This window comes from Aspergillus neoniger, assembly GCF_003184625.1.
Source record: "Aspergillus neoniger CBS 115656 unplaced genomic scaffold BO87scaffold_15, whole genome shotgun sequence".
Lineage (NCBI taxonomy): Eukaryota > Fungi > Ascomycota > Eurotiomycetes > Eurotiales > Aspergillaceae > Aspergillus > Aspergillus neoniger.
In genome coordinates this window covers 313,793-340,926 of record NW_020291143.1, presented here as the reverse complement: position 1 = coordinate 340,926, position 27,134 = coordinate 313,793, and the positions used below count along the sequence as shown (strand labels likewise).

At 48.2% G+C, this 27,134-nt stretch overlaps 9 protein-coding genes across 9 annotated transcripts; 4 read left to right on the top strand and 5 right to left on the bottom strand.

Moving 5' to 3' along the window:
- Positions 1-4,035: 4,035 nt before the first annotated feature.
- BO87DRAFT_376398 (alpha-mannosyltransferase) lies at positions 4,036-5,766 on the bottom strand (the record flags this gene model as incomplete). The annotated part of the gene is made up of 1 exon (XM_025623287.1): positions 4,036-5,766. The coding sequence occupies exon 1, from the start codon at positions 5,521-5,523 to the stop codon at positions 4,036-4,038; it is 1,488 nt and encodes a 495-aa protein (XP_025479992.1). The 5' UTR covers positions 5,524-5,766.
- A 2,403-nt stretch (positions 5,767-8,169) lies between these two features.
- Positions 8,170-9,011, top strand: BO87DRAFT_376397 (WW domain-containing protein). The gene is made up of 2 exons (XM_025623286.1): positions 8,170-8,312; positions 8,399-9,011. The coding sequence occupies exons 1-2, from the start codon at positions 8,245-8,247 to the stop codon at positions 8,877-8,879; spliced, it is 549 nt and encodes a 182-aa protein (XP_025479991.1). The 5' UTR covers positions 8,170-8,244; the 3' UTR covers positions 8,880-9,011.
- Positions 9,012-9,972: 961 nt separating this feature from the next.
- BO87DRAFT_358442 (uncharacterized protein) lies at positions 9,973-11,384 on the bottom strand (the record flags this gene model as incomplete). Its single annotated transcript, XM_025621469.1, has 4 exons — positions 11,224-11,384; positions 10,924-11,172; positions 10,219-10,852; positions 9,973-10,151 (listed from the first exon to the last, which is right to left on the bottom strand). The coding sequence occupies exons 1-4, from the start codon at positions 11,299-11,301 to the stop codon at positions 9,973-9,975; spliced, it is 1,140 nt and encodes a 379-aa protein (XP_025479990.1). The 5' UTR covers positions 11,302-11,384.
- Positions 11,385-12,397: 1,013 nt separating this feature from the next.
- Positions 12,398-13,118, bottom strand: BO87DRAFT_396804 (uncharacterized protein; the record flags this gene model as incomplete). Its single annotated transcript, XM_025625265.1, has 2 exons — positions 12,398-12,680; positions 12,781-13,118. The coding sequence occupies 2 exons, from the start codon at positions 13,116-13,118 to the stop codon at positions 12,398-12,400; spliced, it is 621 nt and encodes a 206-aa protein (XP_025479989.1).
- Positions 13,119-14,195: 1,077 nt separating this feature from the next.
- On the bottom strand, positions 14,196-19,368 carry BO87DRAFT_49249 (aminophospholipid-translocating P4-type ATPase DNF3). The gene has a single exon (XM_025629326.1). It carries the CDS (start codon positions 19,263-19,265, stop codon positions 14,256-14,258), a length of 5,010 nt encoding a protein of 1,669 aa, XP_025479988.1. The 5' UTR covers positions 19,266-19,368; the 3' UTR covers positions 14,196-14,255.
- On the top strand, positions 19,369-19,957 carry BO87DRAFT_49253 (uncharacterized protein). Its single transcript, XM_025629328.1, has one exon. It carries the CDS (start codon positions 19,473-19,475, stop codon positions 19,881-19,883), a length of 411 nt encoding a protein of 136 aa, XP_025479987.1. The 5' UTR covers positions 19,369-19,472; the 3' UTR covers positions 19,884-19,957.
- BO87DRAFT_49252 (uncharacterized protein) lies at positions 19,958-20,327 on the bottom strand. The gene has a single exon (XM_025629327.1). It carries the CDS (start codon positions 20,261-20,263, stop codon positions 20,033-20,035), a length of 231 nt encoding a protein of 76 aa, XP_025479986.1. The 5' UTR covers positions 20,264-20,327; the 3' UTR covers positions 19,958-20,032.
- Positions 20,328-22,705: 2,378 nt separating this feature from the next.
- BO87DRAFT_386488 (NAD(P)/FAD-dependent oxidoreductase) lies at positions 22,706-24,309 on the top strand (the record flags this gene model as incomplete). The annotated part of the gene is made up of 6 exons (XM_025624763.1): positions 22,706-22,830; positions 22,903-22,999; positions 23,052-23,091; positions 23,158-23,550; positions 23,614-24,153; positions 24,215-24,309. 6 exons carry the CDS (start codon positions 22,706-22,708, stop codon positions 24,307-24,309), a joined length of 1,290 nt encoding a protein of 429 aa, XP_025479985.1.
- A 259-nt stretch (positions 24,310-24,568) lies between these two features.
- On the top strand, positions 24,569-26,593 carry BO87DRAFT_435693 (cytochrome P450). The gene is made up of 5 exons (XM_025627779.1): positions 24,569-24,872; positions 24,927-25,068; positions 25,130-25,515; positions 25,571-26,270; positions 26,327-26,593. The coding sequence occupies exons 1-5, from the start codon at positions 24,828-24,830 to the stop codon at positions 26,500-26,502; spliced, it is 1,449 nt and encodes a 482-aa protein (XP_025479984.1). The 5' UTR covers positions 24,569-24,827; the 3' UTR covers positions 26,503-26,593.
- The last annotated feature ends 541 nt before the right edge of the window (positions 26,594-27,134 follow it).

The following is a 27,134-nucleotide window of genomic DNA, read 5'->3' as shown; positions in this document are numbered from 1 at the left end:
TGCCTCCAGAAACATCGTGCAGGCGAACCCACCGAGCGATCGGACTACGGATACAACCAGGGGTAGCGAACCAGACACAACGTGACCTGGACCGTTCCAAAGCCCGGACGGGATCGCATAAGCGCCCGACGATTGACAAGCTACAAAAGGGTTTCAGGTGGTGGAGTGACCTCATAATTTTGCCGAATCAGGACCGGAAAGCAAAGCGAAAAGAAGTAAAAAAAAAAAATCAAGGAAAGGGAAGTGGGAAGGAAAAAAAAGAAAAGAGGACAAAAAAGAGGCGGAGCCAAGAAACCTACCCCAAGAAGCGACCTGCCACTCGAGCCGGTTCCTGAATCGAACCGCAGAACCAGGGCCGTGGTTCCGTCACCGGGCACCGCATCACCATGGGTGGGAAAGGGGACACTTCTGAGTCCTGATTAACTGATTGCTTTACCCATTACAGCTTCAGGATTGGAACCATGGATGGCGAACCGCACAATTCAGGGCGCGAGTGGGAAGAGGTTGGCGCTGGTGGGAGACTTGGTAAGGGCAGTTCGGGCCTCTCCGGCCATTGTCCACAGAAAGAGGATCAGGGACTTTACCGCTTCCAGCAGGTGACTGACCTCATTTTGCCTTTCTGGCCAGCCGTATGAGTGGCCTCCCACTCTTACGCCCTCTCAGGTACAACCGTAATCCCGGAGCTGTCGACGTGCTGGGTTTCTATTAATATCCTTTGGCCTCGATTTTCTTCCGTATTTACTTTGATCCCCCTCGCTTTTCTACCCATATTTCTGTCGTTCAGCGCAAATCACTCACTGATCTTTGGCGCTGCACTCCGCCCGTGCCGACCACTTCCACCATTATCCCTGGTGATTCGGTCCAGGTACCCGCCCCTCTCGCCATCACATAAGTCCTGATTGGACCACTGCGGATGACAGCGCTAGGGGGGGGTGGGTGGAGAAGCGTTGTTCGGCACTCGTGCTGACTTGTACAGACTACAGACTACTGAGGCGGTTAGTCGGGGGCTAGTCTTCCATCTGGATTCTATCGCCGAATCTATTAATTTATTAAATTAATTAATCGCTGGCACCTTCCTACGAACACATGAACGGGTGCTATTAATACGGTAGGGCAAGACAAATCCGGGGATAGTGAAAGCCGAGAGAGAAAAAAAAGAGTAAAAGAGAGAGACAAGCATGCATCTGGAGGTTGAAGACGGAGTATAATTTCTTTTTTCCATCTTACCACATTGATCGACTGGATACCGTATATGCAGGTACACACAGCGTACCTCCCTCGTACCTGACTCCTGCCTCGCAATGGGCGAGGTACCTGCTTGTGCTAGACTACTTACTTACTGCCAGTTGTGCAACCTCGTCTAGACCCGACCGGGAAAAGACCAGAACGGACCCGCGGATGATCCGTGCATATCATCCTTGCCATTGGTCCAACCCAACTCAGCCACAGCAATGATAGGCCGAATGGTGATGGAGTGCCGTTTTCCGACCGTCCGAGAGCCAGGCACGCCCACGCCTTGCCCAATTAGGCAAGTATCCGACTGAGTCGAGACTTACCGCCGACGCTAAACAAGCATCCATCCTACACTAAAGCACTTCCCAGAGCCACTGATAGGGGTAGGTAGCCAGCCAAGTCACTGACCTGCATCACAACACAGTAAAAATAATGTACTGTGGTTATGTCTGTTGCTGGATCAGATGTGCCGGGGGTGGTTGATACATTTCCGACCGAATAACTCCCCCAGCGCATGCGCTTTGGTCATCACATTTGCTTATCACTTTTGGATCCATCGTACGACCAAATACCTCGCACCGAATTCCACTGCAGGGTCATGACTCTCTGACTCCTCTTTTATTTTCCCTTTTCTCCGGCGACGGAATACTCCGTCACTCAGTCAGCCTTTAACGATCTCCGACTAGATCTGCCCCATTTGGTTTCCAATAGTGTCTACTTAAGTACACACGTGAATAGCATCCAGTCTACCTATCTAACCGGCCTCGTCGGATCCGGCGCGCCGTGAAAAGCGCATCCCACTCCCACTCCCGAGTCCCCCTAGTGCTGCTTTTCGCTTCCCGGGATCTGTTGCCTAAAAGCACGGAGCAAGTGTGCGTGGTGGTTTTTCTCTTCCCATGATGTCTCGGGGACTACGGAGTAGTATCCTCTCTCTGTCTCTCATGTCCTAGTCTAGCATTCAGCGTTCAGTCCCCGAGCCCCGCAGAGCATACACACACACAACTCTACCCTTACCAATCCAGTAAGCGACATGTTAGTCCAACAGCCGCCGACCCATACCTAACAAAGTGGTCTGCCCCTCTCCAAACCGGGCAGACAAAAAAGAGAGGCTTAAAATTACTTGTTTGCTCACCATCCCCATCACGCACGGGCATCTTCATAATTACTTACATACCTGACTAGCTAGTTGATTATCTAATTAACTAAATGACTAGCTGACCGACCGAAGTCGCTGGCTGACCTGACTGTCCATTCTCCTCGGTTCGGCCCCTCCCTTTCTCCCCCCTTTCCGTTAACGGCCAGCCCGCATTCCTCCCGTATATGATGGGGAGGAAACGGGGGAGAAACGGGGGCGTTGAAGGGGACAGGAATTATCAAACCTCCCATCAAGCTGTTTCATGTCCGCATGCGACAACGTCTACTAACTACTAAATCCGGATACCTTCCAATTTTTGTCATTGATTGGCGCGGATAATTTCGCTGGGCTGGTATGTCAGCCCGACAATTTTAAGGTGATGAGTCAGGTAGGTATAGAGTCGATCAGTCGATGTTTGATGGGATTCTGTAACGGCGGAGGAATGCTGAAGCTTAGATCTACTCTACTCGTAGCTTTTACTACTGACATACCCATTCCTGACGTGCATGGCTGGTATGACGTACGCGTAGAGAGTAATTTCTACTACTGTTGCTGCTGCTGGTGTTGAACTTGAAGGATGCAAAGGACTTCGTAGCTATGAGTGATTTAGACGGAATTGGAATAAGTAGAGTGGTTTGTAATGAATAAGGATCAGTTGAGATTGAAATATGAAGGTACTACTCAATCTTGCTATATATTAATAGGATGATAGGGTAGTCTATTGAGTAGGTTGAGGAATGTCAGCTGGCAGGTACACACGCAAGTATATACCAACAAGATCATCTTAAACTAAGAACTTCAACTAGTACGTTCTCTGATTTCGTAGGCATTTGGTATGATCATTCTCGAATATTGCATATGATAACTCAGCAATGGGAGTTAAATGAAGGCATGTCACGCTGAGGTAAGTATATATCCAAGTCTGGATTACTTTTCACGTAGATAGAAGGATAACATCCAGTTGAAGATATAGAGCCATGATGATTTACTTATGGAATAGAATGTACTATATTCCGCTTGACCTATATAAATCATTCTATTACTCATACTGTCTATGGAGCATTTATATATTGGACCTGCTAGACCAGAATGCCTTGGCTTGTAGTAGCTTATGGTTATGTATGGTACAAACTAGTGATTGTGTCATTGTGTCGCATATATACTATTACCTATCACTAGGTAGTATGTAGCACATAGTCGGCTTAGTATTTAGATATATACGTAGAATATATGCCGTAGCACCATTGTAATATACATCACCAATTCAAAAACTAGTAGTAGCTGTCCAGTAAACCATTCAATAAGCTTATTTGGCTGTCTTAGAAGCAGAATATATAGACAGCATGATCAACTGTAGCGGGCTATTAAATCCACCTCTTGTCAAGATGACCGGTAATTCCTCTTATTTTTTTATGTTAGACGCTCGAAAGAACATCAGTCATAGTACCTAATAGCAGTATCTATGAAACCTCATGTAAAAGGCACTCTCCAGTGTCCGTAAATCAAAAACGGGTTATAAAACAAGTCCACAGTAGTGACCTTATAAGACATCAATTACAAACACCCGAACATATTCCATGCTATATACAACCCATTCACCTCTTGCAACCAGCACAAGACTTCATGGACAACTAGTACTCAGTAGGTACTACTATGCTATTAACCCCCTAAGCAAGATCCACCCCCTCCATCCCCTCAAAAACCGAACTCCAATAATCCGCCGTCTTCGAACAAATATCATCCCTCCCCTTCCAACTAATACTCTTACCCTCAAGAGCACACGCCGTCCACAAAATCTGTTTCCAATACGCCTTTTCCGTTTTCTTCCCTCCACATGCCTCCACCACATCATCCGGCGCCGTCCACGCCCGCGTATATCTCCCGTTCTCATCCACAACCGGCCCGTTATCATGAAACACCGTAGCCGGATTGAACTTGGGAAAGTTGACATGAACAAAGAACGGTTGTGGGGGTGGTACGGATGCGCCCCGGATGCGCCACTCGCCTTTCTTGGTCAACGCATAATCTTCTATTGGATTGTACTGGACCATGGTGGACCCTGCGAAGCCATCGGGCGTTCCTCTACCTACTGCGCGGATTGGCTCGCTGACTTGGTAGAAGGGCTCGTTGAGGGCGATGGCTGCTGCGATGAAGGTCTCCTTGTCTCCTTCGCCGGCGGCGCCTTGTGAAAGGAGGGGGTAGTAGTGGCTGGGGCCGTAGAAGTTGTAGTAGGCGGCGAGGAGGAGGGTGCGTGTGTGGGTTCGTTTGGAGAGGAGCAGTTCTCCCGATTCGGTGGATTGGCGAATTGTAGCGGGGTTTTGCTGTTGGTGTTGGTGTTGGTGTTGGCTCTGCTTTTTGTTTTTGCCGGGTGCGGGTTCATCCTGTGATACAATCTTGTAGTATAGTGGTGATGTTGTTGGTCGCCAGAAGTCAGGCCAGGTGACTAGACCTTTCGAGGTGAATGGTTCGGAAGTAAATAATACTTCTGGGTCCTGGAGAGCGAATGCATCTGCGTCTAGGAAGAGGATCTCCTCGAATGAGGAGAACATCATGGCAAAGACTTTGTATTGATATTTCTCGATGGACCTGCTGTCGGGAATGGCGTCGAGAATCTCGGAGAGAACGATACATTGCGCGTTCAGAGAAGGAAGTACAACTTGACACACATAACCATCGTACTCATCCCAGCTGGCGAGGAAGACTTCCATCGGGAGCGTCGAGCCACTTCGGCGAAGCATTCGCAGGGAGATAACGAGGACGGGGAGGTAAGACCCGCCGGCTGTCGAGACAAGGCCGCGAGTGTGTGGTTGGTAGTGTAGGCTCGGTGGATTTTGATCAATCAAGTCGACGAACTTGCTGTGTGAGATTCTCATGGCGTAGACGTCCTCTTTGGAGAGGCGCAGGAGGTCAGGTAGCGGATCGGTGTTCTTGGGGTCGAATCCCACAGAATCGGCGTTTGCGACTCTTGTTGGAGAATTGGAGTAGGGTTCTGAGGCCATGAGTATAGGGTAGAACTCAGACCAGAACTGTCCATGGCTGGTAGCTTCGTCGGCACTTTGCGATCGTGACGCTGCGAAAGTCCAGGTGAAAACGGCAATTATTCCTAAGATAATTAGAGCGATTCGTCGCCGATGTTGTGATCGGAGTGCTGCCATTGTAGTGATCTAAAGAAAGACTGGAGAAGTCATGTCTCGAGTGAAGATAAATGAGAATAAGAAAGTCCTGGAAGGTTGTGCATGGCGCAGCCATGTCAATGGGTGAATTGACGCAGCGGGGATAATAACGCTTTTCTATTTTTCGCAGTGCCCAGGCAATCCCCCAGCGAGTCCAATTAATCTGCGGATGACCCATGCCCGTATGAGTAAAGCACCAGCTCGCAGTTCCTGACGCTAAACATGTTTGCTTGATTGAGATGTGAGTGCTATAAATTGGCAGTGTAGCACTAACGCAGCCGGAACCACAATCTAAGCCAACCGGCGCTTACAGCAACGGACCGTCGCAGAACGGACTCAGTCCGGCACGGACGGCGTAGGGCCGTATGCGAACCGGCTGATTGACAAGAGTAGTGATCGACCTCGACCACCAATAATTGTGATGTCTTCCAAACAGCCGCAGGGATGTTCTGAGCCCAGCGCGGGCTGAAGCGGCCGTGTGAGGAGACACCCCCCTTTTGAGTAGCACAAGCTGGTGTCGGAGTTTTAAGCCCGCGTCACGCAGACCAGACATTCTGCTCAATATTGAGAGTCTGATTGGCGAATATCAAACGAACCTGGATGTCTGCATTAATCAAGAACCGACTAATATTAGAAGTATTGTCATACTCTGTCTCCATGGGCTTAGCCGTCCGGCTTAATGATCTGGATATCATTTCGAGGCCTGTCCCCCGTCATGAGCGACGAGCCCTATTCTAGAGCCTGGCCCGAGCGACTACCCACTGTGGAGGCTAGCAATGTCCACACACGGCCTTGTTAACTGCAAACCTGGAACATTCTATAACTTCACACAAACCGAATTCAGGACAGGAGACACACTCAACCTGAGGTGGGGGCGATCGACAACGGACAAACTCCACTCAACATCAGCCTAGTGCGCCCCGGGGGTCATAATTGATGAGATCGTAGGTGAGCAACGCGAAACCTGAAATGTGACCAACAGCGACTAAGCCAGGCATTCTTGGTTGGCACCCAGTTCACTAAAACAAGTGCTCCTTACAAGATCCTGGAAACTACGATGACATAAGCTTATCAAGAAAGTCTGTATATTTACTACGTATATTCGATATTGTACAGGCACAGTTAGCAGCCTTTTGAATAAAAATTTATGCTAAGACATTTACTGCAGTCAGGCAGGTGTCAGCTGCCCCTCCGCCACCTCTTCTTCCTTGCGTGGTTTCCGACCACCACTTCTTCAGTTCTAAACCACCCGCCTTTTTGAATTCTAGATAGATTGAATACACATACGTTTTGCTCTACATCTTGACAATCTTTAATAGACTATTTTATAGAGATAGATGTTATATAGAATATATGATATAATGACTTTTCTTATGTAAAATATAATCATGACTAGAAGTATGTACTTCAGGCTCCTGTTTGTTTATGACAGCTTATACTATAGTAGATTCCAGACTCTCGCACCTAGTGCGCTTGAAGCAGTGAATATTCTGGAGATTGACTGCTAGGCTATTTAGTAAAAGACTGGTATCTCGAGCTAACCATCCATTAAAAGCTTCGGTAAATATGAATCAACCAGAGCGCCACATTAACTAGATTGATAGTAGCCCTGACTGGTCTAGGCAAAAAGATATCCTCTATAGACATTGTGTTATGCCTGGCGAGTCTGCCTTGCTTAGTGATCTTGGTGGGTAACCTATGGGTTCAGAAAAGTAATTTGCCAAGGCGTAGTCGGGAGCGCTCATGGCCTGCTTTCAAGTATGCTTCTCAGTGAATGCTGTCTATAGCAGGTCAGAGACTCCCAAGAAGCTAGTATGGTTGGGCAGGAATGTACAAACACCTTAAGAAGATTAAGCTTAGAGATGCTGGGGCTGGTAAAGTGAGATCATCCTTCTATCTCCTTCTTCCTTTTCTATCCTCCGACCCCGAGAACGGCCTGTGCCACTATGGAACGGTATGATTGGTTATTCGGTCTTTCCACAATCTACTAAGTAAGTTGCTTATCTACGTGCCCAGCCTCCTTTTTAAGTCACGTCCGTTCCCTCTCAGCCATTCGAGTGAGCTGAGAGACCAGGGCCAAGAAAAGGGAGTGGGGTCCAGGCAATCCTAGCGCTACTCTCTATGCTTGTTTTCCAAGATCCAATCGTTGTATTTTTGCTTTTAGCAGAAGGGAGCTTACATAGGTTGGAGGTCTGATCCGAAACAAGGACAAGCGGGGATGCTTCAGCTGAATCTCTTCCCACAAAATTACTGGCGGCGTACAAACGTAGCCTTCATTTCTACTCGGAAGAATAATGAGATAATGAAGATTGTCTGATATCAGACTTAGTGAAAGAGATATCAACAGATTTATGGATATCAGTTGTTAAAATATAACTGCAGGAGCTCCTTCAGTATCGGGATCCCGCTGCGAGGCTGACCCAACTATTTTCCTGGTTAGAGTCTCACACTATTGCACTAAAATCCTGGATCTGCCGCTGGGTGCCCGTATGCAGATAGTACCCAAGGGCATGGGAGGGGTTTGGCGAGGTCTAAGTCATGCGTGTGTGGTTGCCTACCATCACGTGGGATTTGCTGATGTAGCTATAGCGCCTCCCTATTTATATTGCATCTATCTACCCCTGTGCCATATTCTGCTTACAATTTGCGGACTGCCATACCTGGTACTACCCCTTGAGCATCATCAATTCGATCAACGTCAATATGCCTCCGCCTACTCCCTCTGTACCCGAGGGTTGGAAAGCCGAGTTTGACGATCGGTATCAAGCATGGTAGGTATAAAACTCTTCTCTTCCTTCTTCCTTTGCTACTTCATCTCTGTATGAACACCACTGACGGCCCTACTACACTATAACAGGTACTATATCAATATCCATACCAGACAGTCCCACTGGGAACGACCAGACCAGCCAGCCCCGCCTGCTGGACCCGTTCCGCCTCCTGCCGGGCCCCCACCCAGTCGTGAGGCTGCTACTACTACTACTACACGCCATCGACCAGTGGGCCAAGGAGATCCGAATCCAGATGACCATAACCTACCGGAAGTGTACACTCCACAGCCTTCGTCACAGTCTGCCTACGCGCCAAACCCAGAACAAGGATACACTAGCTACCAGCAGCCACAATACAGTTACAACGGCTATAATCACAACCTTACTTATTCCCCGTACCCTGCATATCCGAATCAGTATCTCAATCCATACCAAAACACCTATGATCCATCCCAGCCTCCCCACAACCAGAAGCAGAAGAAAAGCTTAGGGAAGAAAGTTGCAGCTGCCCTAGGATTAGGCGGAGGAGGACTGATCAGCGGAATTCTACTCGGGGAGACTATCTAGTCAAGCACTACAAATACTACAGAATGATTTTGCTAGCCTGCCACTGCCACTGTCCCTGATGTGAGACCTCAGTCTCCCACACCTCATCCTGTGACTGCTATGTTAAAATTATATATTAATAGATAATCAACTGATAAGAGAGATAAAATGGTCTAATTCAGAAAACAAAAAACAAAAAACGAAACAAAAAAAAATCTGTATAATTATACACTATCAGAGTATAAAATTTTGTAATTACGGGGCAGGTGACTGGATCTGCCTGTGATACTAATGTGATTCAAGAAGAGACACTATGCTTATGTCTGATTTGAATTTTAATTCTAGAACATAAGAAACTACTGTATTTGTCCCTAATATAACTATTAAGAGCTTGGTTTTTGACCTGATTTTAAATACTCTGATATTTGACAACACTGATCCCGGTATCCTCTGCAATGATATCGTACTGTCCTGGAATGGCTTGTGAAAGCCGCTTGCGCTATTGGCGAGAGAGGACTGCACGCAGAGTTACAACAAGGCCATAGACAACAAAGAGCGTTGCTTGCATAACACCTAGCCAGACAATACTCGCGCTTCCGCCAAAACGACAAAACAATAGCATCCAGGATAGACAACAGGAAGGGCAGACAGAGACATTAAGAAGGCACAGGGTAACTCTTTCCCATCGCTTCCGCCCATTCAATAGTTCATCGAATGCGAGCGACAAGAGAATCATCTCCCAAAGGCCAATCAGTGGAATAAAGAGAAAGAAGTAACATGAACGACCCGCGCCCAACATGATAAATCCTTCTATGAAAGAACCTTCTCCTATAGCAGCAAAAATAAAAAGTCCCAACATTGGCAATGACATCAGCATGCAATAGACACAGGACATACGTAGAATGCTGCGATATGAGCGCCAGGTGGCATGCCCAGGAAGCCGACTATTTCTGGATGATGCGAGAATAGGGCTGGATCTACCGGAAGCAGGAATCATTGTTTGTCCCGTGGGTACATTTTGCGCGGAGAGCCCGTGGGTCGCATTTCCCGTAGGATGGTATTTTCCTTGCCCTGTGTCTAGTATTAGGACCCTTCTGTGCTGGACTCCCGAACTCTACCCACCAGTATCGGATTGAAATGATTCCACTATCGTTATGAGGGGCCCGGCGAGCAGTAGCATCGCAATAACCTGGCCAAACGTCCAATCGCTCGACCCATTGAGAAATCCAGTCGGCTTCCATGTCATCTGAAGCGTGGCAATCAACCGATAAATACCCCAGGAATAGGCCACAGCTACCCAGAAGATCTGTATTTGATGTCAGATCGCGTTAGAAACAAGCGGGGAATTGGGAAGGACAACTAGCCTCCATGAAGACAGACGCCCATCCATCGACAAGCAGATCCGCCGATAGCTTAGCTGCTAATAATGGATAATAGCAGATCATACATTTCAAGCTGGGCGGCTGGGCTGATGCATCTGACCAGTCATGCACGATCCGTAAGCTTGTATATGTCCAGTGTTTGACCCTCGACCTTGCCCTGGTGAAGATATCCACTGAAAGGAATCGATAGAGCTTGACAATGCGCACCACGAATGAAAAGGTTATAAGCAGGACCGAGAATAGCATAGTATAGAAAGCTTGTCCCAATGGCGATCTGATTCGAATATAGCATATTGCAGCATCCCCGTAATTCGGTTCGTCCCCGCCGCCAAAAAAGACCCAATCATAGTTTGCGGTAAATCCTAGGCCAATCGCCAAGAGAACGCACAATATAGCCATGGCAGCTAGCCGCCATGTACGCTCAGAGGAGTGAAGATAAAGGTGATTGCGCAACGCCGTCAGGCAAGAAAGATGTGTAATGGTAGAGAACCAGGTCAGACCTATGACAACTTGCCAGTAGAATGTTTGTAGACCAGAGCGAAGCTGCGAAAAACCACTGATAAGTAAAGAATAGCCAGTCAAGAGCTGCATGTCACTGAATGCGATGATACACTATGGTTATGACCCGCGTCAGTAAAGCATGACAGAAGAATAACCATGGAGGCTTAGAGGAGGGGAGAAACCCTGATGAATGCTTCCTCAAAACTGGTATTATTGATGGAAATGCAACCAAATGCACCCAGACAAGTCATTGCTATACGTCTCGAATCCTCGAGTATAAGTGCGTCCACTGGGTTAGGGTGAAAGGCCCTGGGTGCACTGTTCCTTTTGGTCCCTTGAAATGGATCATGAGAGGGATCATATGCAGCAAAGTAGTATAGTGCAAGAACCACGACCACTATTCCGGCTGTTATGATGTAGCTGAAGACAACCTGTAGGATGCAGATTAGACTAGCCTTGTGCTCTCTTCGGAATAGGCTTACACCGGTGCCTGTGATATCACTGTTGGCGATCCATTCGGGAGATGGGCCTGAACAGTTGTACTTCCAAGATGTGCTCATTGTTTCCGGGGGCCCGAAACAAGAATCTGCAGTTAGGCAATTTTCTAACAAATCTATCAAGTCAGCAAAGACCTGCTCTGAAGGGAGTTGTCGCTCTTATGAGATGTGATGAAAAGCAAACATATGCATTCCAGCTCCGCCACAGTAAGCCCTCCCCGTGATGTGCTCAAAAAGGTATAAAAAGCCGCGCACTGCCACTGGCCGACATGGTTCAGGGATCTTTCTAACTCATGCCTTCCTCAGTTAGCTTTGACCCCCGAAAAATGCGACCATGCAGCCTATACCACCCAGGTCTCTTTCTGGCTACCAACAAGAGAGCAAAAGCTCAGCGTGCGCTCCGCTGTACTTCTTTGGATGTTTCGGGAGGTGCCTCATATCAGTCGAGCTGCTGGTACCATCGCTATGCGCAACAGCTGCAAGAGGTCTCGGTGGGGAAGAAAATGCATACTTCTCGACTACCGGGTTCCATACTACTAGTAGTAGGGACTGGGAAATATGTGGGACACATACACCCATTAACTCATCGTCAATCACACTGCGAACAGAACCCTAGAACAATATAGCTGGGCCATACCGACGAGGCTCAACACGACAAAAACAGAGTATCAGATCGGGCTCTTTCGAGGATGTATGCCCAGCGAAGTAAAGGTGTCATTAGTTCAAATAGACTGGCAACTACACTAAATGTTAATGGGTCGCTAGCGAAGCAATGAGCAGTACTCACTACTATATTGTAATACCTCGATTGTGCGGATGTCCAGGCCTTCTAGTTATACGACTCTTCTACTTATTTATCTAGCTATCATCAAAAGCCTGCCATATGTCATATCAACCCCCTCGTCTACTCTAGGAAATTGACTTCAGTTTGACATGATTCTCTTTTCATACTACTCCCTAAACAACCACCTAAGTAACTACCATACCTGCACCAAACCATCAAATCCATACTACTTATCAGTGTGGAAACAAAGATGCAACCATATCCGAAAGAAGCAGCAACCCTACCACCATCCCAGACTACCCCCAAGAGACAAACCCATACCTTCCTCAAACCAAACACTACCCACATCATCTATTACCCAATTACTAAATGATATCAATAAATTCTCCTCCTCGCCTCATACAAAAACCCACCAAAAACATCCGGATCTAAAGTGGCCCTCAACCACGCCCAATCCTCCTCATTATCCCTCAAAGCCCTCAAATCATCATCCGTCGCCCCACCACTACTACTCGCCCACAACACCTTGGACAAAAGCATCTCTCGCTCTCGATCCCGATTAACGCCATTCTGCCAATTCGGCGCAGGAGTAAACGGATACACGTATTTGAGTTTATTCTTGATCCAGGCTTCGTAGGATAGGATGGGTAGGGGGGTCCTAACTCATCCATCGATATCAAATTAGCATTCAACTACAAACCATCACAACCTAATACATCTAGTAAAGATCAAAGTGGGTAGTTAGTAGGCAATCTTACAAATACCCCCCCGTCCACTTATAATACACCACAGGAACATCCTCATCCTCCTCCTTGCTTGCGGTCTGGCCGCAATCAACAAGAAACAAACAGCGGGTAGACTCGATAGGGTAACGCTCCGTGCTGAAGGCGTAGCGGCGGTGCTTGGAGGGGATGAATTCGGTGTGCCAGTGTAGGTGGCAGATGTGGTTGATGAGGAAGGTGTTGCGGTCTTCGTTGGTGTCACCTGGGAGGAGGTGGATGCGGGTGTCGACGAGGATGCGGATAGGAGGGTCGTAGAGGGACTTTTTGGGGTAGGGGGTTGGTAGAGGGTGGGAGAGGTCCATTGGGGAGGACATATTAACTGGAATGTATTAGATGGGGATGGTGATGGTGGTGAGGGTTGTATAGCGCAGGGTAAGAGGAAAGGTAGGCATTCTTTAGTGGCTATATAGTAGTACGTATGCTTTTTGATGAATGGCATGGTAGTTTCCTAGTGTGAGGGTATTGGATTAATGGGAGTTACCCATGGTTTTGGAATAGGGAATTGCCATGTTGATGAGTGTGTTGTAAGTGATACTCACGTAGAGGGCGATTCATCGTAGGGCATCTCACGTGACGTGAATAGGTGCGTGAAGCTTAGTAGGTTAATCCGTGACTGGCATGATGGTATAGGGATATGATATTAACAAGTATCCACATCTAGTGATTTATGTCGTCTTGAATATTGCATTTAGTGATTGATGGATATCGATCTTGTAGATAAATGCCCTAGTATCTAGATATCACCAACAATCGGCAAAATCCTATAGTATGATAGAAGCATCCGCATATGTTGATGTAGTTGCCTACACTTTACCCCTCTAATACTTAAACCATCGACCTATGGCAACGATATAAGCATCCCTTAAATCATGGAATGTAGGCTTCTCTGTCTGAATATCAAGTAGTTAATCACATACAAGGATACTCACCAAACAGCACACCCCAACACAGCAACCGTTAGCTACTTCATCATAACTACAAGTCAAGTAACTGTTACTAGTATGTCAGAGGATCAATTAACTATGCAGCTTATGAACCCTCTCCACTGCATTACTATTCCAACCCAACCTATGCACCCCCGGAGTGCTAAATCCGATATACCCGGGGAAATTGGGGATCCACTCAGGGGAAACTGGAGCGCCCCTCATCCTCGTTTCCGGATGCCCCGGAGCTGTCAAGCTTAGCCTACTTCTTACAGTGCTCTTTCTTCTCATCTGTTTCACTGCTCCATGTAAACGTTGCGCGTTTGTCCACATTCATAATCTATTTGCTTTCCATGCATATATACAACCAGTATACACACTGATCAGAAAAATAACAGAGAAGGAGTGACTAGAACTTATCCGGGGTATCCACTCTAAACGCCTGAACGCTCACAAATCAAAGGAGTGAAGGCACTCATACAACAAACAGACACGAAGAAATGCTTTTTGTTTTTCTTTCATCATCATTCACTTCAAATGCCCCTTTCGGATGGCCCCGAATCCCTTCGTAAACAACTCATGAACCTCGACTGACCGGCGCGGGGTCTTGGGCACCTCTTCACTCTCTGGGGGAGTGCTGGTGCCGTATCCGCCGAGTTCAACATCCTCCATCTCAACAGGACCAGAGCCTGTCTTGCTACCGGTCACCATCACTCGTGGCCGGGCAAGAAGTTCCCGAACCTGTTGTTCGCGCACTTCCATCTCTTCCTCGCGAGCCAGCTCAAAGCTTGATTTCTTCTTGCCGTGATCCCAGCCTTGTTGCAGCTCAGATGCAGCGGCTTCCTCAAACCGTCTTCGAATGTCCAAGTCCTGCTCGTATTCTTGGAAGACGTCCACGTCCGTGGGAAAAAAGAGCGCCCGGACGGAACTCACGGTCATTTCGAACACGATCACTGCGATGACGGTGACGAGTAAAGCTGCCCAAAAAGCGAGGTCGTGGCCCGATGCATAGACAAAGTTGCCCAGAACATGGTAGATCCCGTCACCAGAGCTGGGGTTGTACCGGCGATCGAGGATCAAGTTCCAACAGAACCAACCACCAACGGAGATGATCCACACAACTAAGCACAGATACGTCTTGTTGTGCACCTCGAGGGCCTGTAGCTTGGTGTTGATGACGATGACACAGGCCGTGAACGAGAGCAGACCGGCTGAGAAGATGTCACTGCCTGTGTGCGTGAACATGACATTTTCAAACAGCCCAAACATGCAGAAATAAATCATCATGGCCTCACATGCAGCCATGAACGTCCAGCCTAAATACAGCCGAATGTTGAACCCGCCGTTGCGCTGCCCTTTGGTATATAACTCTGGGACAGCTAGGAGGGTGGAGGCAGAGAGATCTTTGGTAAAGATGCCAAGGAAGATGACGGCCAGAGATGTGAAGAGAGTATTAAACATACTCAAACTCCACGACTCATAGATACTGGTGCCAGTGTACCCGTTCCAGCGCTGGTATAGAGCCTGCGTCAGGTAGAACAGCATCTCCTTCCAGAAGGTTCCGAGCGTGTACTTGCACGCCCGGATATAGTTCCACCGGCCGTGGACGAGGAGCAACTTCAGCAAGAACCTGAACTGGGCAATCGAATAGTCCGAGATTCGGGCCGCCTGCAATCCCTCCTTACCAGTAATGCCGATGCCAACGTGAGCTTCCTGGATCATGGCAATGTCGTTCGCACCATCACCAATCGCCAGCGTCACGCTACCCTTGACTTGTTGTCGGATCGACTTGACCAGGAAGGCTTTCTGCTTAGGACTGGCACGGCAGCAGATAACCGAATCGACTAGCACGGCCAGCCTGAAAAACTGTGCCGCCAAAATTTGGTCTGACTCGATTATGGATAGCGTCTGCCCATCAACTACAACAACCGAATGAGCCACGCCGCCCTTAGTGATGTCGGCTGTCAATTTAACAATTGACTGCTCGACCTCTCCAGTCTCATGGTCCAGAATGACAAGGGTCGAGTAGTCCTTCACCAGACGGCAGGAGTGACCAATGTTGATGGCGGTCTCTCGCTTGTCGCCAGTCAGCATCCACATCTTGATATTCGCACGGCGAAGCTTGTCGATCGCCTCGGGAACGCCCTTCTGCAGCTTGTCTTCGATGGCCGTTGCGCCAGTCAACTCAAGCTGTTGCTCAATCTGTTCACCAACCTGTTCGATCTTCTCCTGTCTATCAACAAGGCTAGTGGAGGCTTCGTGATAGGCAGCCTTCCAGTTGTTGTACGCAGCTTCGTCAAGGAAGCGGTGCCCATACAGGAGCGTACGCAACCCCTCCGTCGCAAAGTCGTTGAGATGCTGGAAGCAGCGCTCGAACACGGCAGCTTCGTTTACAACCAAAGCCTCCTCCACAAGCTCTTCCTCTTCATTTTCGTGAATGGAGCTGCCAGAATCCGACCATGTGCTCGAAGCGCGTCCCAATTGGGCAGAGGGGCGAGGACTGTAATACTCAGGATCGTCCCCTCGCGTCAAGATTCCACCATCGGTCTCCCGGTCGCGCAGCCAAACGTCGATGCTTTCTCTCAGAGCCGATACGTGATCGCCGGTAATACTTGATCGCCGACGGGCCATGCTAGGCCGGCCAAAGCTGGTCCGAAGCCCGCTATCCTTACGACTGTGATACTCGCTGTTGCGCCTTACGACCTGGGCAGCCTCGGCCGCCTTGCGTTTGCTGGCGCGCCTCTCAATCTCCACGGCCTTCTCCTGCGCGAGCTCGGCACGTTTCAGCAATCGCATAAGAATGCTATCAGCGCCCTTGCAGAACACACAAATGCGTTGATCAGGCATCCGCACCACAACCGACATACGTTTACGAGCGCTTGAGAACTCGATAACATCCATGATCTGATATACCTCATCACAAGGCTTGTCATCGGGTCCGTTGGGATAGTTCCGAATGGTAAGAGTATTTGGCTGCCGGTCGCGAACGAGGTAGCCAAGCTCCTGAGCGGCCATAACCAAGGCCAACTCATCGGGCGATGCTGCCTGGAACGAGACATTGCCAAGTTCGTCATCTTCCGGGATACAAGTGTGACACAACGCCATGGCTAAGATGAACATCTTGGCCTTGCGGGCAAAGACGGTGTAAGGCTTGCGCTGAATATACTTGATCATATCGGTGGTACGGTTGTTGCGCATAGAGGCGCCACGTCCGTCCAGGCCGTTCGTCATGGACATTGAGGTTCGGGGAGGCTCTCTTCGCGCCTCCGAAACGTTCGACTTGCGGCTGAGCGCCTTCTTTCCTTTTGCGCGGCGTTTCTTATGGATCAACTTCGTATGATCACCGGCCTTGGCCGCCTCTTCGACAAGATCAAAGTCATGGTACCATGCAGTGCCAGCAACACTCATCTTACGGAAGCGCATTGAGTTGTTGGTCAAGGTACCGGTCTTATCCGAAAATACATAGCTGACTTGGCCCAATTCCTCGTTGATGGTGGATGTGCGAGCTTCGATGGGAGTGTCAGTCTCGGGGTCATACATGTCGATGTCGGAATTCAGCAGGAGCATCTGCGCGACCTTGACAATTTCCATACTCACGTATAGCGAGATGGGAATCATCGTATTGAACATGATCAGGAAGGAGGTGAAGATAGGCCCGATGGCTACACTCGCCTGAGTGAGATACCATGCCTTGGGCTCAACTTGCTGATGGAACCAAAACTTGTAAGCGAGAGTGCATCCTACCGACAAGCAAACGACAAGGAGCACGATCAGCATAACAACCCGGTTGACCTTGGCCTGGAGAGAGGGCGACTTGATGCGAGGGTTCTTGTTTGCGTTCATCCGAATCTTACACTCCTCGCCGGTATAGATGACCATGCCATACGCACATTCGGTATTGCGCAGAATACTACCGCGGTACAAGATCTCATTGTTGGTCAATGGAAGTTTTTCTTCCGCGGCGATGGTCACATTCCCGTCGAACTTGTAAAGGTCCATGTTGGGGTCCTCAACGGCGAAATGCAAAGCGCTGCTACAGATTCCCTCAACTGTCCCACACACCTTTGCGATAGGCTGAGCAGGCTGTTTATTCTTTAAAGTGGTCTCGCCGTCCAGAGCCATGGTTTCAATATAAGCGATACCGTTTGGCCCGTCCGCATGAAGCAGGACCATATCTGCCGGTACAGGCTGATCACGCTCCAATCGGATGACGTCTCCAACTTTGATATCTCTCCACTTCACTGGGACCCAGTCCTGAGACTCGCTTGAAACGGACATGCTGTCGCTAGCGCACATCTGGGGAGGCATACCTGCACCGGGATGAAGGACAAATGCATAACGGTTATTTTCCTCCTTGTCTAAGCGATAGCGACGCCAATCATCGAAGCCTTCTTTGCCCATTGAAATAGCAACGAAGATCAACAGCGGCACGAGTGTGGTGAATGAACCGGTGGTACTCAGACCAGGAATCATCTGTAGAATCGCAACAATAAGGAAATAGAAGTTGGCCAGCTTCGTAAACTGCGCGAACAGTTGGCGGGGAAAGAAACTCCAAAAGCTGTAACGACTGGAACGGATGGAGTTTCCGACATAGGGGTTTCCGGTTCTCTCATCGACGAGGGCTTCGGTGCGAGTCGCGTCAAGGTCAATGTGCCGACCGTCTTTGCTGGGCGGAATGTCTTTGATACGAAGGATGGTTTTACGTGCCGTCTCGAGCATGTCCTCCAGACGAAGCATCAGCGTGGCAAAGACAGCCCTCCGCTTGAGCCATTTCTCATAGGAGACACTTGTGGAGAGGTGCCTGCTGTGTTTGAGGTTATCTGAAGACTCTGAGTAATACGTCGTCGACAGATCCAGGTTTGGATCGGATGCGGAGTTTTGCGTTACTAGAACGCCTTGCTTCTCGTCTTCAGTGGACTGGCGCGGCACCTCCTCCGATTTCCGCTCGGAAACATCAGCAGAGGCGCCTTCCTGTGGGCTAACAGCATGGGCTTGACCCAGCTCGATCGTATTCGGAGACGTAACAGCGGACTCAATATTCTTTGCGAAGATCGTCCGTCGCAGCGAATACCCACGATGACGCGATCTCGAACGACCACCGGATTCCGGACTTTGTGGGGAGGGAGGGGACAATGTCGAATTGGGCGACAAAGGCGAGGTTGCGCTATGTCCTGGGGACCTGCCCGATGAAGGCACCTGCAATTGAGCGAGATTTGTGTTGATTGTTAACCCTCTGGACGCGGGCCGTCGGTCGGTGTCCGAACCTCGAACTTGCTCCGGGGCCGGACGCTCCAAGTCGGTCGAAAAACGGACATGATGTTGCGATGATCTTCGGCCAGCATCCGACACGGTTCGAGATGGAGAAAGGGACGGTCGGCCGGGGACTGCACCGCCTTGAACACGATTTATATCCAAGGACTGGCTCCGTGGCAGTTGCGGTACTGGAGTCGAGCCGCCATTTCCTCCGGTTGTATGTTCCGCCGACGTGCTTTCCTGCGGACCGTGATTGGACTCGGGTACATCATCATGTTGGGACATGGCGGGATCGCAAATGTCCACAGTGATGTGGGTGCCACAATATCCGTCTCCTTGCGTTTCTATCAATTCACTTCGAATCTCGAGGCAGAAGGTAAATAACCAGATTGCGAATCGGTCGTAGTCGTATCTCCTGTATGACGAAAGGCCTGACTCATTCTTCGAGCCCCAAAAACCAGCCAATAACAACGGACTCGTTTATGCCAGCATATGAGAGCCCCCCGAAAGCAAACCAGCGATGGATATCGTACAAGCGACTCGCGCAAAGGTAGACTGGAAAAGGAGAAGGTTCGTCACAGCGATAGGGAGGTGAACCGGAGCGAGAGCCAAGACGATGATGGCAGATGGCTGGAAGTGAAACAGGCGGAAACAACTGTGGGGAGCGAGTTCCACCGAGTTAACAGAAGGAACAAGAATGGACAAGAGGGCGGAGAGGGAGATGGGGGGGTAAAGAGGGGAAGGAAAAGGCCACGCGGAGATTTGAGAAGAGACAAGGATATGGGAAGACGTCAAGAGGAACATCTTTTTCCGCAGGCGGCGAGCAAAAGAGAAAGAGAGACCTACCAAGTGAGTTCAGCTGTCCTGACTCTGTTTTGTTCAGCTGCAGCGAATACGAAATGAGGCAGCCGGAAGCGGTAAGACGGCCGAAATAACAATAGAGCCGCCGCCACTTGACTGCAGCCGGATTTTAATTTTAATTGAAGACTACTTGGATGCAAGCAGGAAAAAGAATGACTGCAAATGCAAGAGCAGAGTAAAGCATAGAAGTGTCAGAAAAAGAAAAAGAGGAAGAGGAAGAGGAAGAGGGAAAGGGTAAGCTCTTTTGGGAAACGGACTAACTTCAAGTGGGAGAGGAACAAGAACCAGAACCAGAAGAAGAAGAGCCGTCGAGAAGGCGAGCCAGACGGCAAAAAAGGGAGTCTCGAATGAAGGCCTGAACCCAAAACTGGAACCCGATGGGGAATTTGCGGAGGCACCTTAATTGGCGGCGGGCCACTCATCGGTCGCCGTCGGCTTTGAACGTGGCTTGGGGGCCACGCAAACCATCCTCTCGTTCAAGTTCTTTTAGGCCCTTTTCTGACTGCACTGCCCCTCGTCGATTTCCAGGGTTCATCACCTCCTACACAAAAAGTAACATTGCGATCAGATCTTCGACTTTGTACGTCTTTTCTTGGATTGCATTAGATGATTACTATTGTAACACCCTGTCTTCACATACAGACGCACTGCACACTGTCCGTGGTGTTCTCGGAATAACCTCTCAGTGGCGGAAGAACCCCTGTCACTTAAGACACTTGGTTAATCCCCGCCATTGACAGGGCTTTGATCTGATTGCTTTCCCTACTTATCACGCCACTGGCACTACTCCAGTGTACGTAAGTGTGTGGTGGATTCAACGGTCAAGCAGTCAGATTTGCCACATTTCCAATTCTTTTCCATTCAACATCCACTCTAACCATGGATAAGCAGTCCCTTTGACAGGGTCCCGACCTGCCACTACTGACCGCCTGCCTCTCATAGCTTATCTTATTGCCTGGCACTTTTCTTTAGCTTTCTAATTGATGGTAGCCTATCTATTCTTATCCATCTACTTCGTATCTCTCACCATGTTTATTTGGCTGCCTGCGCAGTAACTACCAATGACTTTATAGTCAGTCATGGTGTTAAAGACTGTCAGTTCTATTTTGATAATGATGGTTTCGACAAATCCATCAACTGATATCTCCGGTCTTTGGCTTCAAGCGCTTTTCAACAGTCTTACTAGGGTTCAATGGATCTTAAGATACTAAGCAGGCTATTTCACATCCTTGAGGCGCTCCCTCAGTTTATCGGGTTATCGGTTTCTTAATCACAGACTTGGGTATACAAAGCCGCCAGTGTAATGCTTACATGTCGAATATGTTCACCATAGTAAGACCACTCAGAGCAGTAAGGATTGTATTCAATCATTAGCGTATAGAAGTATGACATGCGATCTATAGAGCGACTCTATGGTTCTACTAGACTTGGTCGATAAAAATACCCAAGAATGCCTATCAGGTCGTAGTTACGTTGAGATCTCCATGACATTACCATCGATAAGCAATGGTCAAAGAGCTAGTACCATATTAAAGATGTGGCCACAATGTACTTTGTTAAGAATGCTAGAGCATCTGTCACTCGACAAATATGCCTCATGAGATGTTCTTAACAGTGTATGGTTTTGTCTTTCTGCATCTACTCGCTGCAAGTAGATCAACGTTGCAGCCAGCCACTTTTGTTAGTATACCGAGGAGAAAACATGAGGAGAGAGAGAACAGAGTGCTATAAATGATGTAGATCATATATACGACGGCGGCTGTATGGATGAGATAGGAGTATTTTTTTATACGTCAGTCCCAGAAGTTATGCGAATCTTATTCGATCAATTGGATGATTCGCTTCCCCTGCCACCCATATCCCAGAGACCTCGGAATTAAGAACAAAGATGATGTAAGGAAGTACACAACGACTACGCTAATGCTTCGAGTCGGGACATTAATTCCTCGGCTTTATACATTATTTGAAAGTAATCGCTCATCGTCATATTCATGCACGTGAGAGAAGAAAGTAAGTAAATTGAGAACCAGACAGATGAAGACAATGATAGCCCCTCTGCCCCACCCCCCAACAAGTCCATCATGTTGTACAAACCACCTCAGACCGCTTTCTTATTAGCGGGTAGATGTGCCTCATAGCAACTCGTGAATCTCAGGTAGCACCAAATGCATGGCATCTACATTCCCGAAAAACCTATAGGGGATATGATAGGCATCATCAAATTGTCAAATCGCGACAAAGTAGACCCCACGTACGGAGTAGATGGAGAAAGACATTAGCTTTTAAATAGATCTCTCTTTGAAGAAACCAGAGAACTATGGTATCATATTTATGTGTCAGCCTATTGGCGGCTGTCGAGGTCACAAGGTACTACTACTTAAGTATATATAGTAGTTTAACTCTGCCATAAGACAGCCTATACCAATAGTACTAACAGTTAGTATGTCAACTAAGATCAACATTGTTATTTTAACTCTTTGGCTCGTCTACCGACACATTTAGTACCTATAAATATAATAAGCCATACAACCATGCCATGTACTAGTTCCCCGATCCTTTACAAGCAACCTTGTATAACATAGAGATGCCCGAATATACCATGACTCATGCCTATTGCAAGTGTTGTAAGAATAGTAGCCCTTACATCTACCTTGCAGAAAATGAAAGGCCAAGTTCCAAAGGAAGCGTTCATGGTAGGGCAATTCGATCAAGGTTGAAGTATAAAAGACCACATATCGCTGCATGATAGAATGCCCTCAACTTATCTCCACGAAATCTTTACTAGAATCCATTTATTCTCATTACGCCCCATGGTCTTTCGGTATCTTAACCTTGTTAATATACTTGAACTGACAGTCACTACTATGTCTGTACCAGCAGAATGCACAGTTCTCGTGGTCGGCGGTGGCCCAGGAGGATCATATGCCGCATCTGTGCTTGCCAGAGAAGGAATTGATACCGTTTTGTTGGAAGCCGATGTTTTCCCAAGGTCAATTGAAATCCAGTTAAAAGCCGCATTCCCTTGACTTTCAAGGCCTATGTTTCCACTGACTCATCATAGATACCACGTGGGAGAGAGTATGCTGCCATCCTTGAAGCACTTCATGGAATTTATTGGTGTCTTGCTTGAGTTCGAAGGTCATCAGTTTAACATAAAGGTCAGTCTATCGTGTGATGACACCGCCTGGCGAGTATTTATCTTCTGTTCAGAAAGGAGGAACATTCAAGTTCAACAGTAAGCCACCAGGATGTATGTTATCACACCATGCCCGACAAGGCGCTTGTTAAAGGGCGAATAGATACCGATTCTATCAAGGCCGGAGGCCACCAGAATTATACTTGGAATGTGATACGATCCGAGGCAGACAAGATATTGTTTCGTTATGCCGAAAGTGCGGTTGCCAAACATTTGACGGCGTAAAGGTCACTTCCTTAGAGTTTCGAGCGACTGAATCATCAGCAACCAGCAACGCTGACTTCCCCGAGTCGGCATCTTGGACACGAAGAGACAAAAGTGCCGGGAGAATCCGATTCAAATATCTGGTGGACGCAAGCGGGCGAGCCGGCTTAATGAGCACGAAGTATTTGAAAAACCGATGGTACAATGAAGGCCTGACAGACTTGGCCACTTGGGGATATTTTGAGAACGCTGCAACGTATGGAGTAGGCACTGTTATGGAAGGGTCCCCCTACTTCAGCTGTCTTGAAGGTACCTATATCGGCTTTTCACAGCGACCAGCTGAAGCAAGAGAAGACTAATCAAATTCTGCAGACGCATCTGGCTGGATTTGGGCGATTCCCCTTCACAACGGAACAACCTCCGTTGGCGTTGTTCGACACCAAAACATTGTCAAGGCTAGAAAGCAAGCAATGGGAGCGCCATCAACCAAAGACTATTTTCTGGGCTGTTTGCACGAAGCACCTGGAATCATGGACCTTGTACAAGATGCGGAGCTCGTCTCCGAGGTCAAATCTGCGTCGGATTGGTCGTACAATGCGTCATCTTACGTGGCTGCCAATGTGCGCATAGTCGGGGACGCTGGGTGCTTCATCGACCCACTCTTCTCATCTGGCGTTCACCTTGCTCTTCTTGGGGCTCTGTCTGCGGCGGCTTCAATATGCGCGTCTATGAAAGGTCAGTGCAGCGAGCGGGCTGCCGGGGAGTGGCACTCCAAAAAGGTTCGCGAGGCGTACACACGCTTCTTGCTGTTTGTGAGCAGTGCATATGGCCAAATGGCCCACAAGGACCGTCCTATACTCAATGAGCTGGGCGAGGAGAGCTTTGAACGAGCTTTGGATATATTCCGGCCGAGTAAGTTATCTGACTGACCAGTCCTTTATGGGAGGTTCTTAGCTAAGTCTGCACTATCTAGTCATCCAAGGAACAGTTGACACGAATGGAAAGATTGCCGAAAAAGAGATTCAGGAGTCTATCGAGTTCTGTGTTCGTGTCCTCCGTAGAAGTTGATCAGGAGCAATCCGACGTCGACATAGAGAGTATAAGAGCTGGCCTTATTCTCCAACGAAACGAAGTTGAGAATATGAAGCATATCATCATGAATTTTAAATGAGACTTTCACACTCGACAGCTTCGAAGCTGATGTCATTGATGGAATGACCGCTAACATTAAAAGAGGGTCCCTGGGCCTGGAAATCATTGGAGAAACTTGCTCAGTTTGAGCGCCATTGACATGTACGTCGCCTTGAAGGGGAAGTGGCGTAGGCCATCCCCACGCTTGGAACTATGATTTAGGAAATGGCTGCCTTGCAGACTTGGCATCTTCATCAGAACCAAGGTTATTACTGCCTTGAATCAACAATGAGTCCATTGAACCCCCTTACATTGATCTTTCCCATATCAAACGGTGCCCCTTCCCGCCTCTTCACGATGCCCCGGATGCGGCTATACTGAGCGCCCACGGAACTAAAAGTACGTGACGTTCATCAGGAGTCTTTCTATTCCCTTTCCTATTTAGTTTCGCAAATATGATACCTGCTTTAATCGGCGTTCTCGCCATTTCTATTTTATTAGTGGGCTGACTATAACCCTATAATATAACCACGATTTATGCTAACACAGTTTAGAGATATCTCTACAAAGGGCTCACAAACCCCTTGTCACATATTCCAGGGCCATATCTCTCCCGATGGACCAACTTGATAGTCAGCTACTACTGGTTGGCTGGCAAAAGGACAAGTTATGTAGATGAACTTCACAAACAATATGGTGGGTGTCCTTGTACTACTGCCATACACTTTCGAAGCGCAGCATCAACGCAAATCTCTAGGCCCTATTGTCCGCGCCTCCCCCGACGAAGTTGATATATGCGATATTCGCGCAGCAAGAGAAATCTACAAGACCAGCAGTCGCTTTTATAAGTCAAATTGGTATAGACTTCTCATTCCTCCCCATCTCGAGAACATCATCTCCACCCCCGACCCTCTTATTCATTCTTCCCGTCGACGTCTGCTCGCTCCACCACTTTCAGATTCATCTTTGACCCGCTTCGAGCCCCGGATTCGAGAAATGATTTATCTCACTCTTGATAAGATGTCCCACGAATTGGAAGCAAAAGGCTCGCTGGACGTTTTCAAATGGTGGCTTTTCATGACGACGGATATCATTGGGGAACTGAGCTTCGGTGAATCCTTTCGTATGTTGGAGAAAGGAGAGGTATGATCTGCAATTCCAGCTAACCTTAATGTATGGACTGATAATCGTTGTTCAGAAAACTCAGTATAGCATTGATCTGGAGCAACTGAGCACAATATCGCCTATGCGGACAACATTCCCGTACTTGATGAAAGCTGGCGCCATGCTTCCTCTGCCTATTTTTACTAGAATGGTACAAGCAAGCAATAGATTGAATGATTATGCACGACAGTCCGTCGCACGCCATAAATCTTTCATTGCTAAGGATCCTTTAAACGCCAAGCATACCTTATTCACACCAGTCATCGATGCAGGCGACAAGGGCGGCCTATCAGAACAGGAAATGTGCAACGAGGCTCGCGGTCTTATCGGGGCCGGCAGCGACACAACCGCCGTAACCCTGACATACCTTGTGTATGCAGTTTGCAGAGACCGCCGTATCCGCGATAAGCTTGTTTCCGAGCTGATAGAGCAGCTTCCGGAGACTTTCACTGATCGAGATACCCGCAGCTTACCCTATTTGAATCAGGTAATCAAGGAGACATTGCGACTATACGCAGCTGTTCCGGAAGCATTGCCGAGGACCGTCCCTGAAGAGGGATCTCACCTGGCCGGATTCAACATCCCTGGAGGGACAACGGTCTCTACACAAGCATATAGTATGCATCGGGATCCGAGAGTCTTTCCTAATCCACTGAATTTCTACCCGGAACGATGGGCCTCGCCTACGAAGGAGATGGAAGATGCGTCGTTACCTTTTAGGGGTGGATCTCGCAGTGAGTATTTACCATATCACACAATATGTTAATTTAATGAAGCTGACCATGTAAAGCTTGTCTTGGAATTCATCTAGCCCGCATGGAACTGCGGCTTGCCACGGCTCTCTTCTTCCGCGCTTTCCCTGAAGTGAGGATGTCGACTCGTGAAGGGATGTATGATGATGATATGGAACTGCGCAGCTTTTTCTTAGCTACACCCAAGGGACATAGATGTTTTGTTGAAGCATGACTTTTTCTTTCTTTCGACTGTTGATTGCGTTCAAATTGCTTTGTCTAAGTTATATAAGTTGCCAGATCGTCATCCAAATCCAATATCATTTCATCTACAACAATTATAAAAATCCTCAACTCAAAAAGCCCCATCTTTCCCCATGCCTCCATATAACCTGAACCGAAGAAGAAAGAAACCCATCAGAACCACCAAACCGAACCCACCCCCAACCACGGTCCCAACACCCCAGACGTACGTATACCTAGTACCACTACTACCACTACCTCCCAGATCCTCCACACACACACACACACACACACACACACACCAGCCAGTCAGCCAGCCAGCCAGCCATTCATCCAGTGAAAAAAACAATGCACCAACCCCATCATAACAACACCAGCAGCAACCTAACCGTCACCCATCTACCTACCACACAGTCATAAAAATCAGAAATTCCAATAAGAATCTCTCCCAACGGGACACTGCTATTTTTCATCCCACCCCTTGATCTACTTACCACTCAACAACAGCTCGAAACTCTATTCCTTGTTTCCTGTCCCTTCCCACCCACGGAATACTACTACTTACTATCCATACGGTTCATTCATTTTCCCTAGATCTCACGCCATCCTTGTACACAGGCGGCG

Bases quoted from the DNA above. Each gene is read 5' to 3' on its own strand.
- BO87DRAFT_435693 (XM_025627779.1), top strand. From the start codon at position 24,828: ATGATACCTGCTTTAATCGGCGTTCTCGCCATTTCTATTTTATTA. The intron at 24,873-24,926 runs GTGGGCTGACTA...AACACAGTTTAG, and splicing joins TCGCCATTTCTATTTTATTA to AGATATCTCTACAAAGGGCT. The intron at 26,271-26,326 runs GTGAGTATTTAC...GACCATGTAAAG, and splicing joins TTTTAGGGGTGGATCTCGCA to CTTGTCTTGGAATTCATCTA.
- BO87DRAFT_49253 (XM_025629328.1), top strand. From the start codon at position 19,473: ATGAGAGCCCCCCGAAAGCAAACCAGCGATGGATATCGTACAAGCGAC.
- BO87DRAFT_49249 (XM_025629326.1), bottom strand. From the start codon at position 19,265: ATGTCCCAACATGATGATGTACCCGAGTCCAATCACGGTCCGCAGGAA.
- BO87DRAFT_49252 (XM_025629327.1), bottom strand. From the start codon at position 20,263: ATGAGTGGCCCGCCGCCAATTAAGGTGCCTCCGCAAATTCCCCATCGG.
- BO87DRAFT_376397 (XM_025623286.1), top strand. From the start codon at position 8,245: ATGCCTCCGCCTACTCCCTCTGTACCCGAGGGTTGGAAAGCCGAGTTT. The intron at 8,313-8,398 runs GTAGGTATAAAA...ACACTATAACAG, and splicing joins GACGATCGGTATCAAGCATG to GTACTATATCAATATCCATA.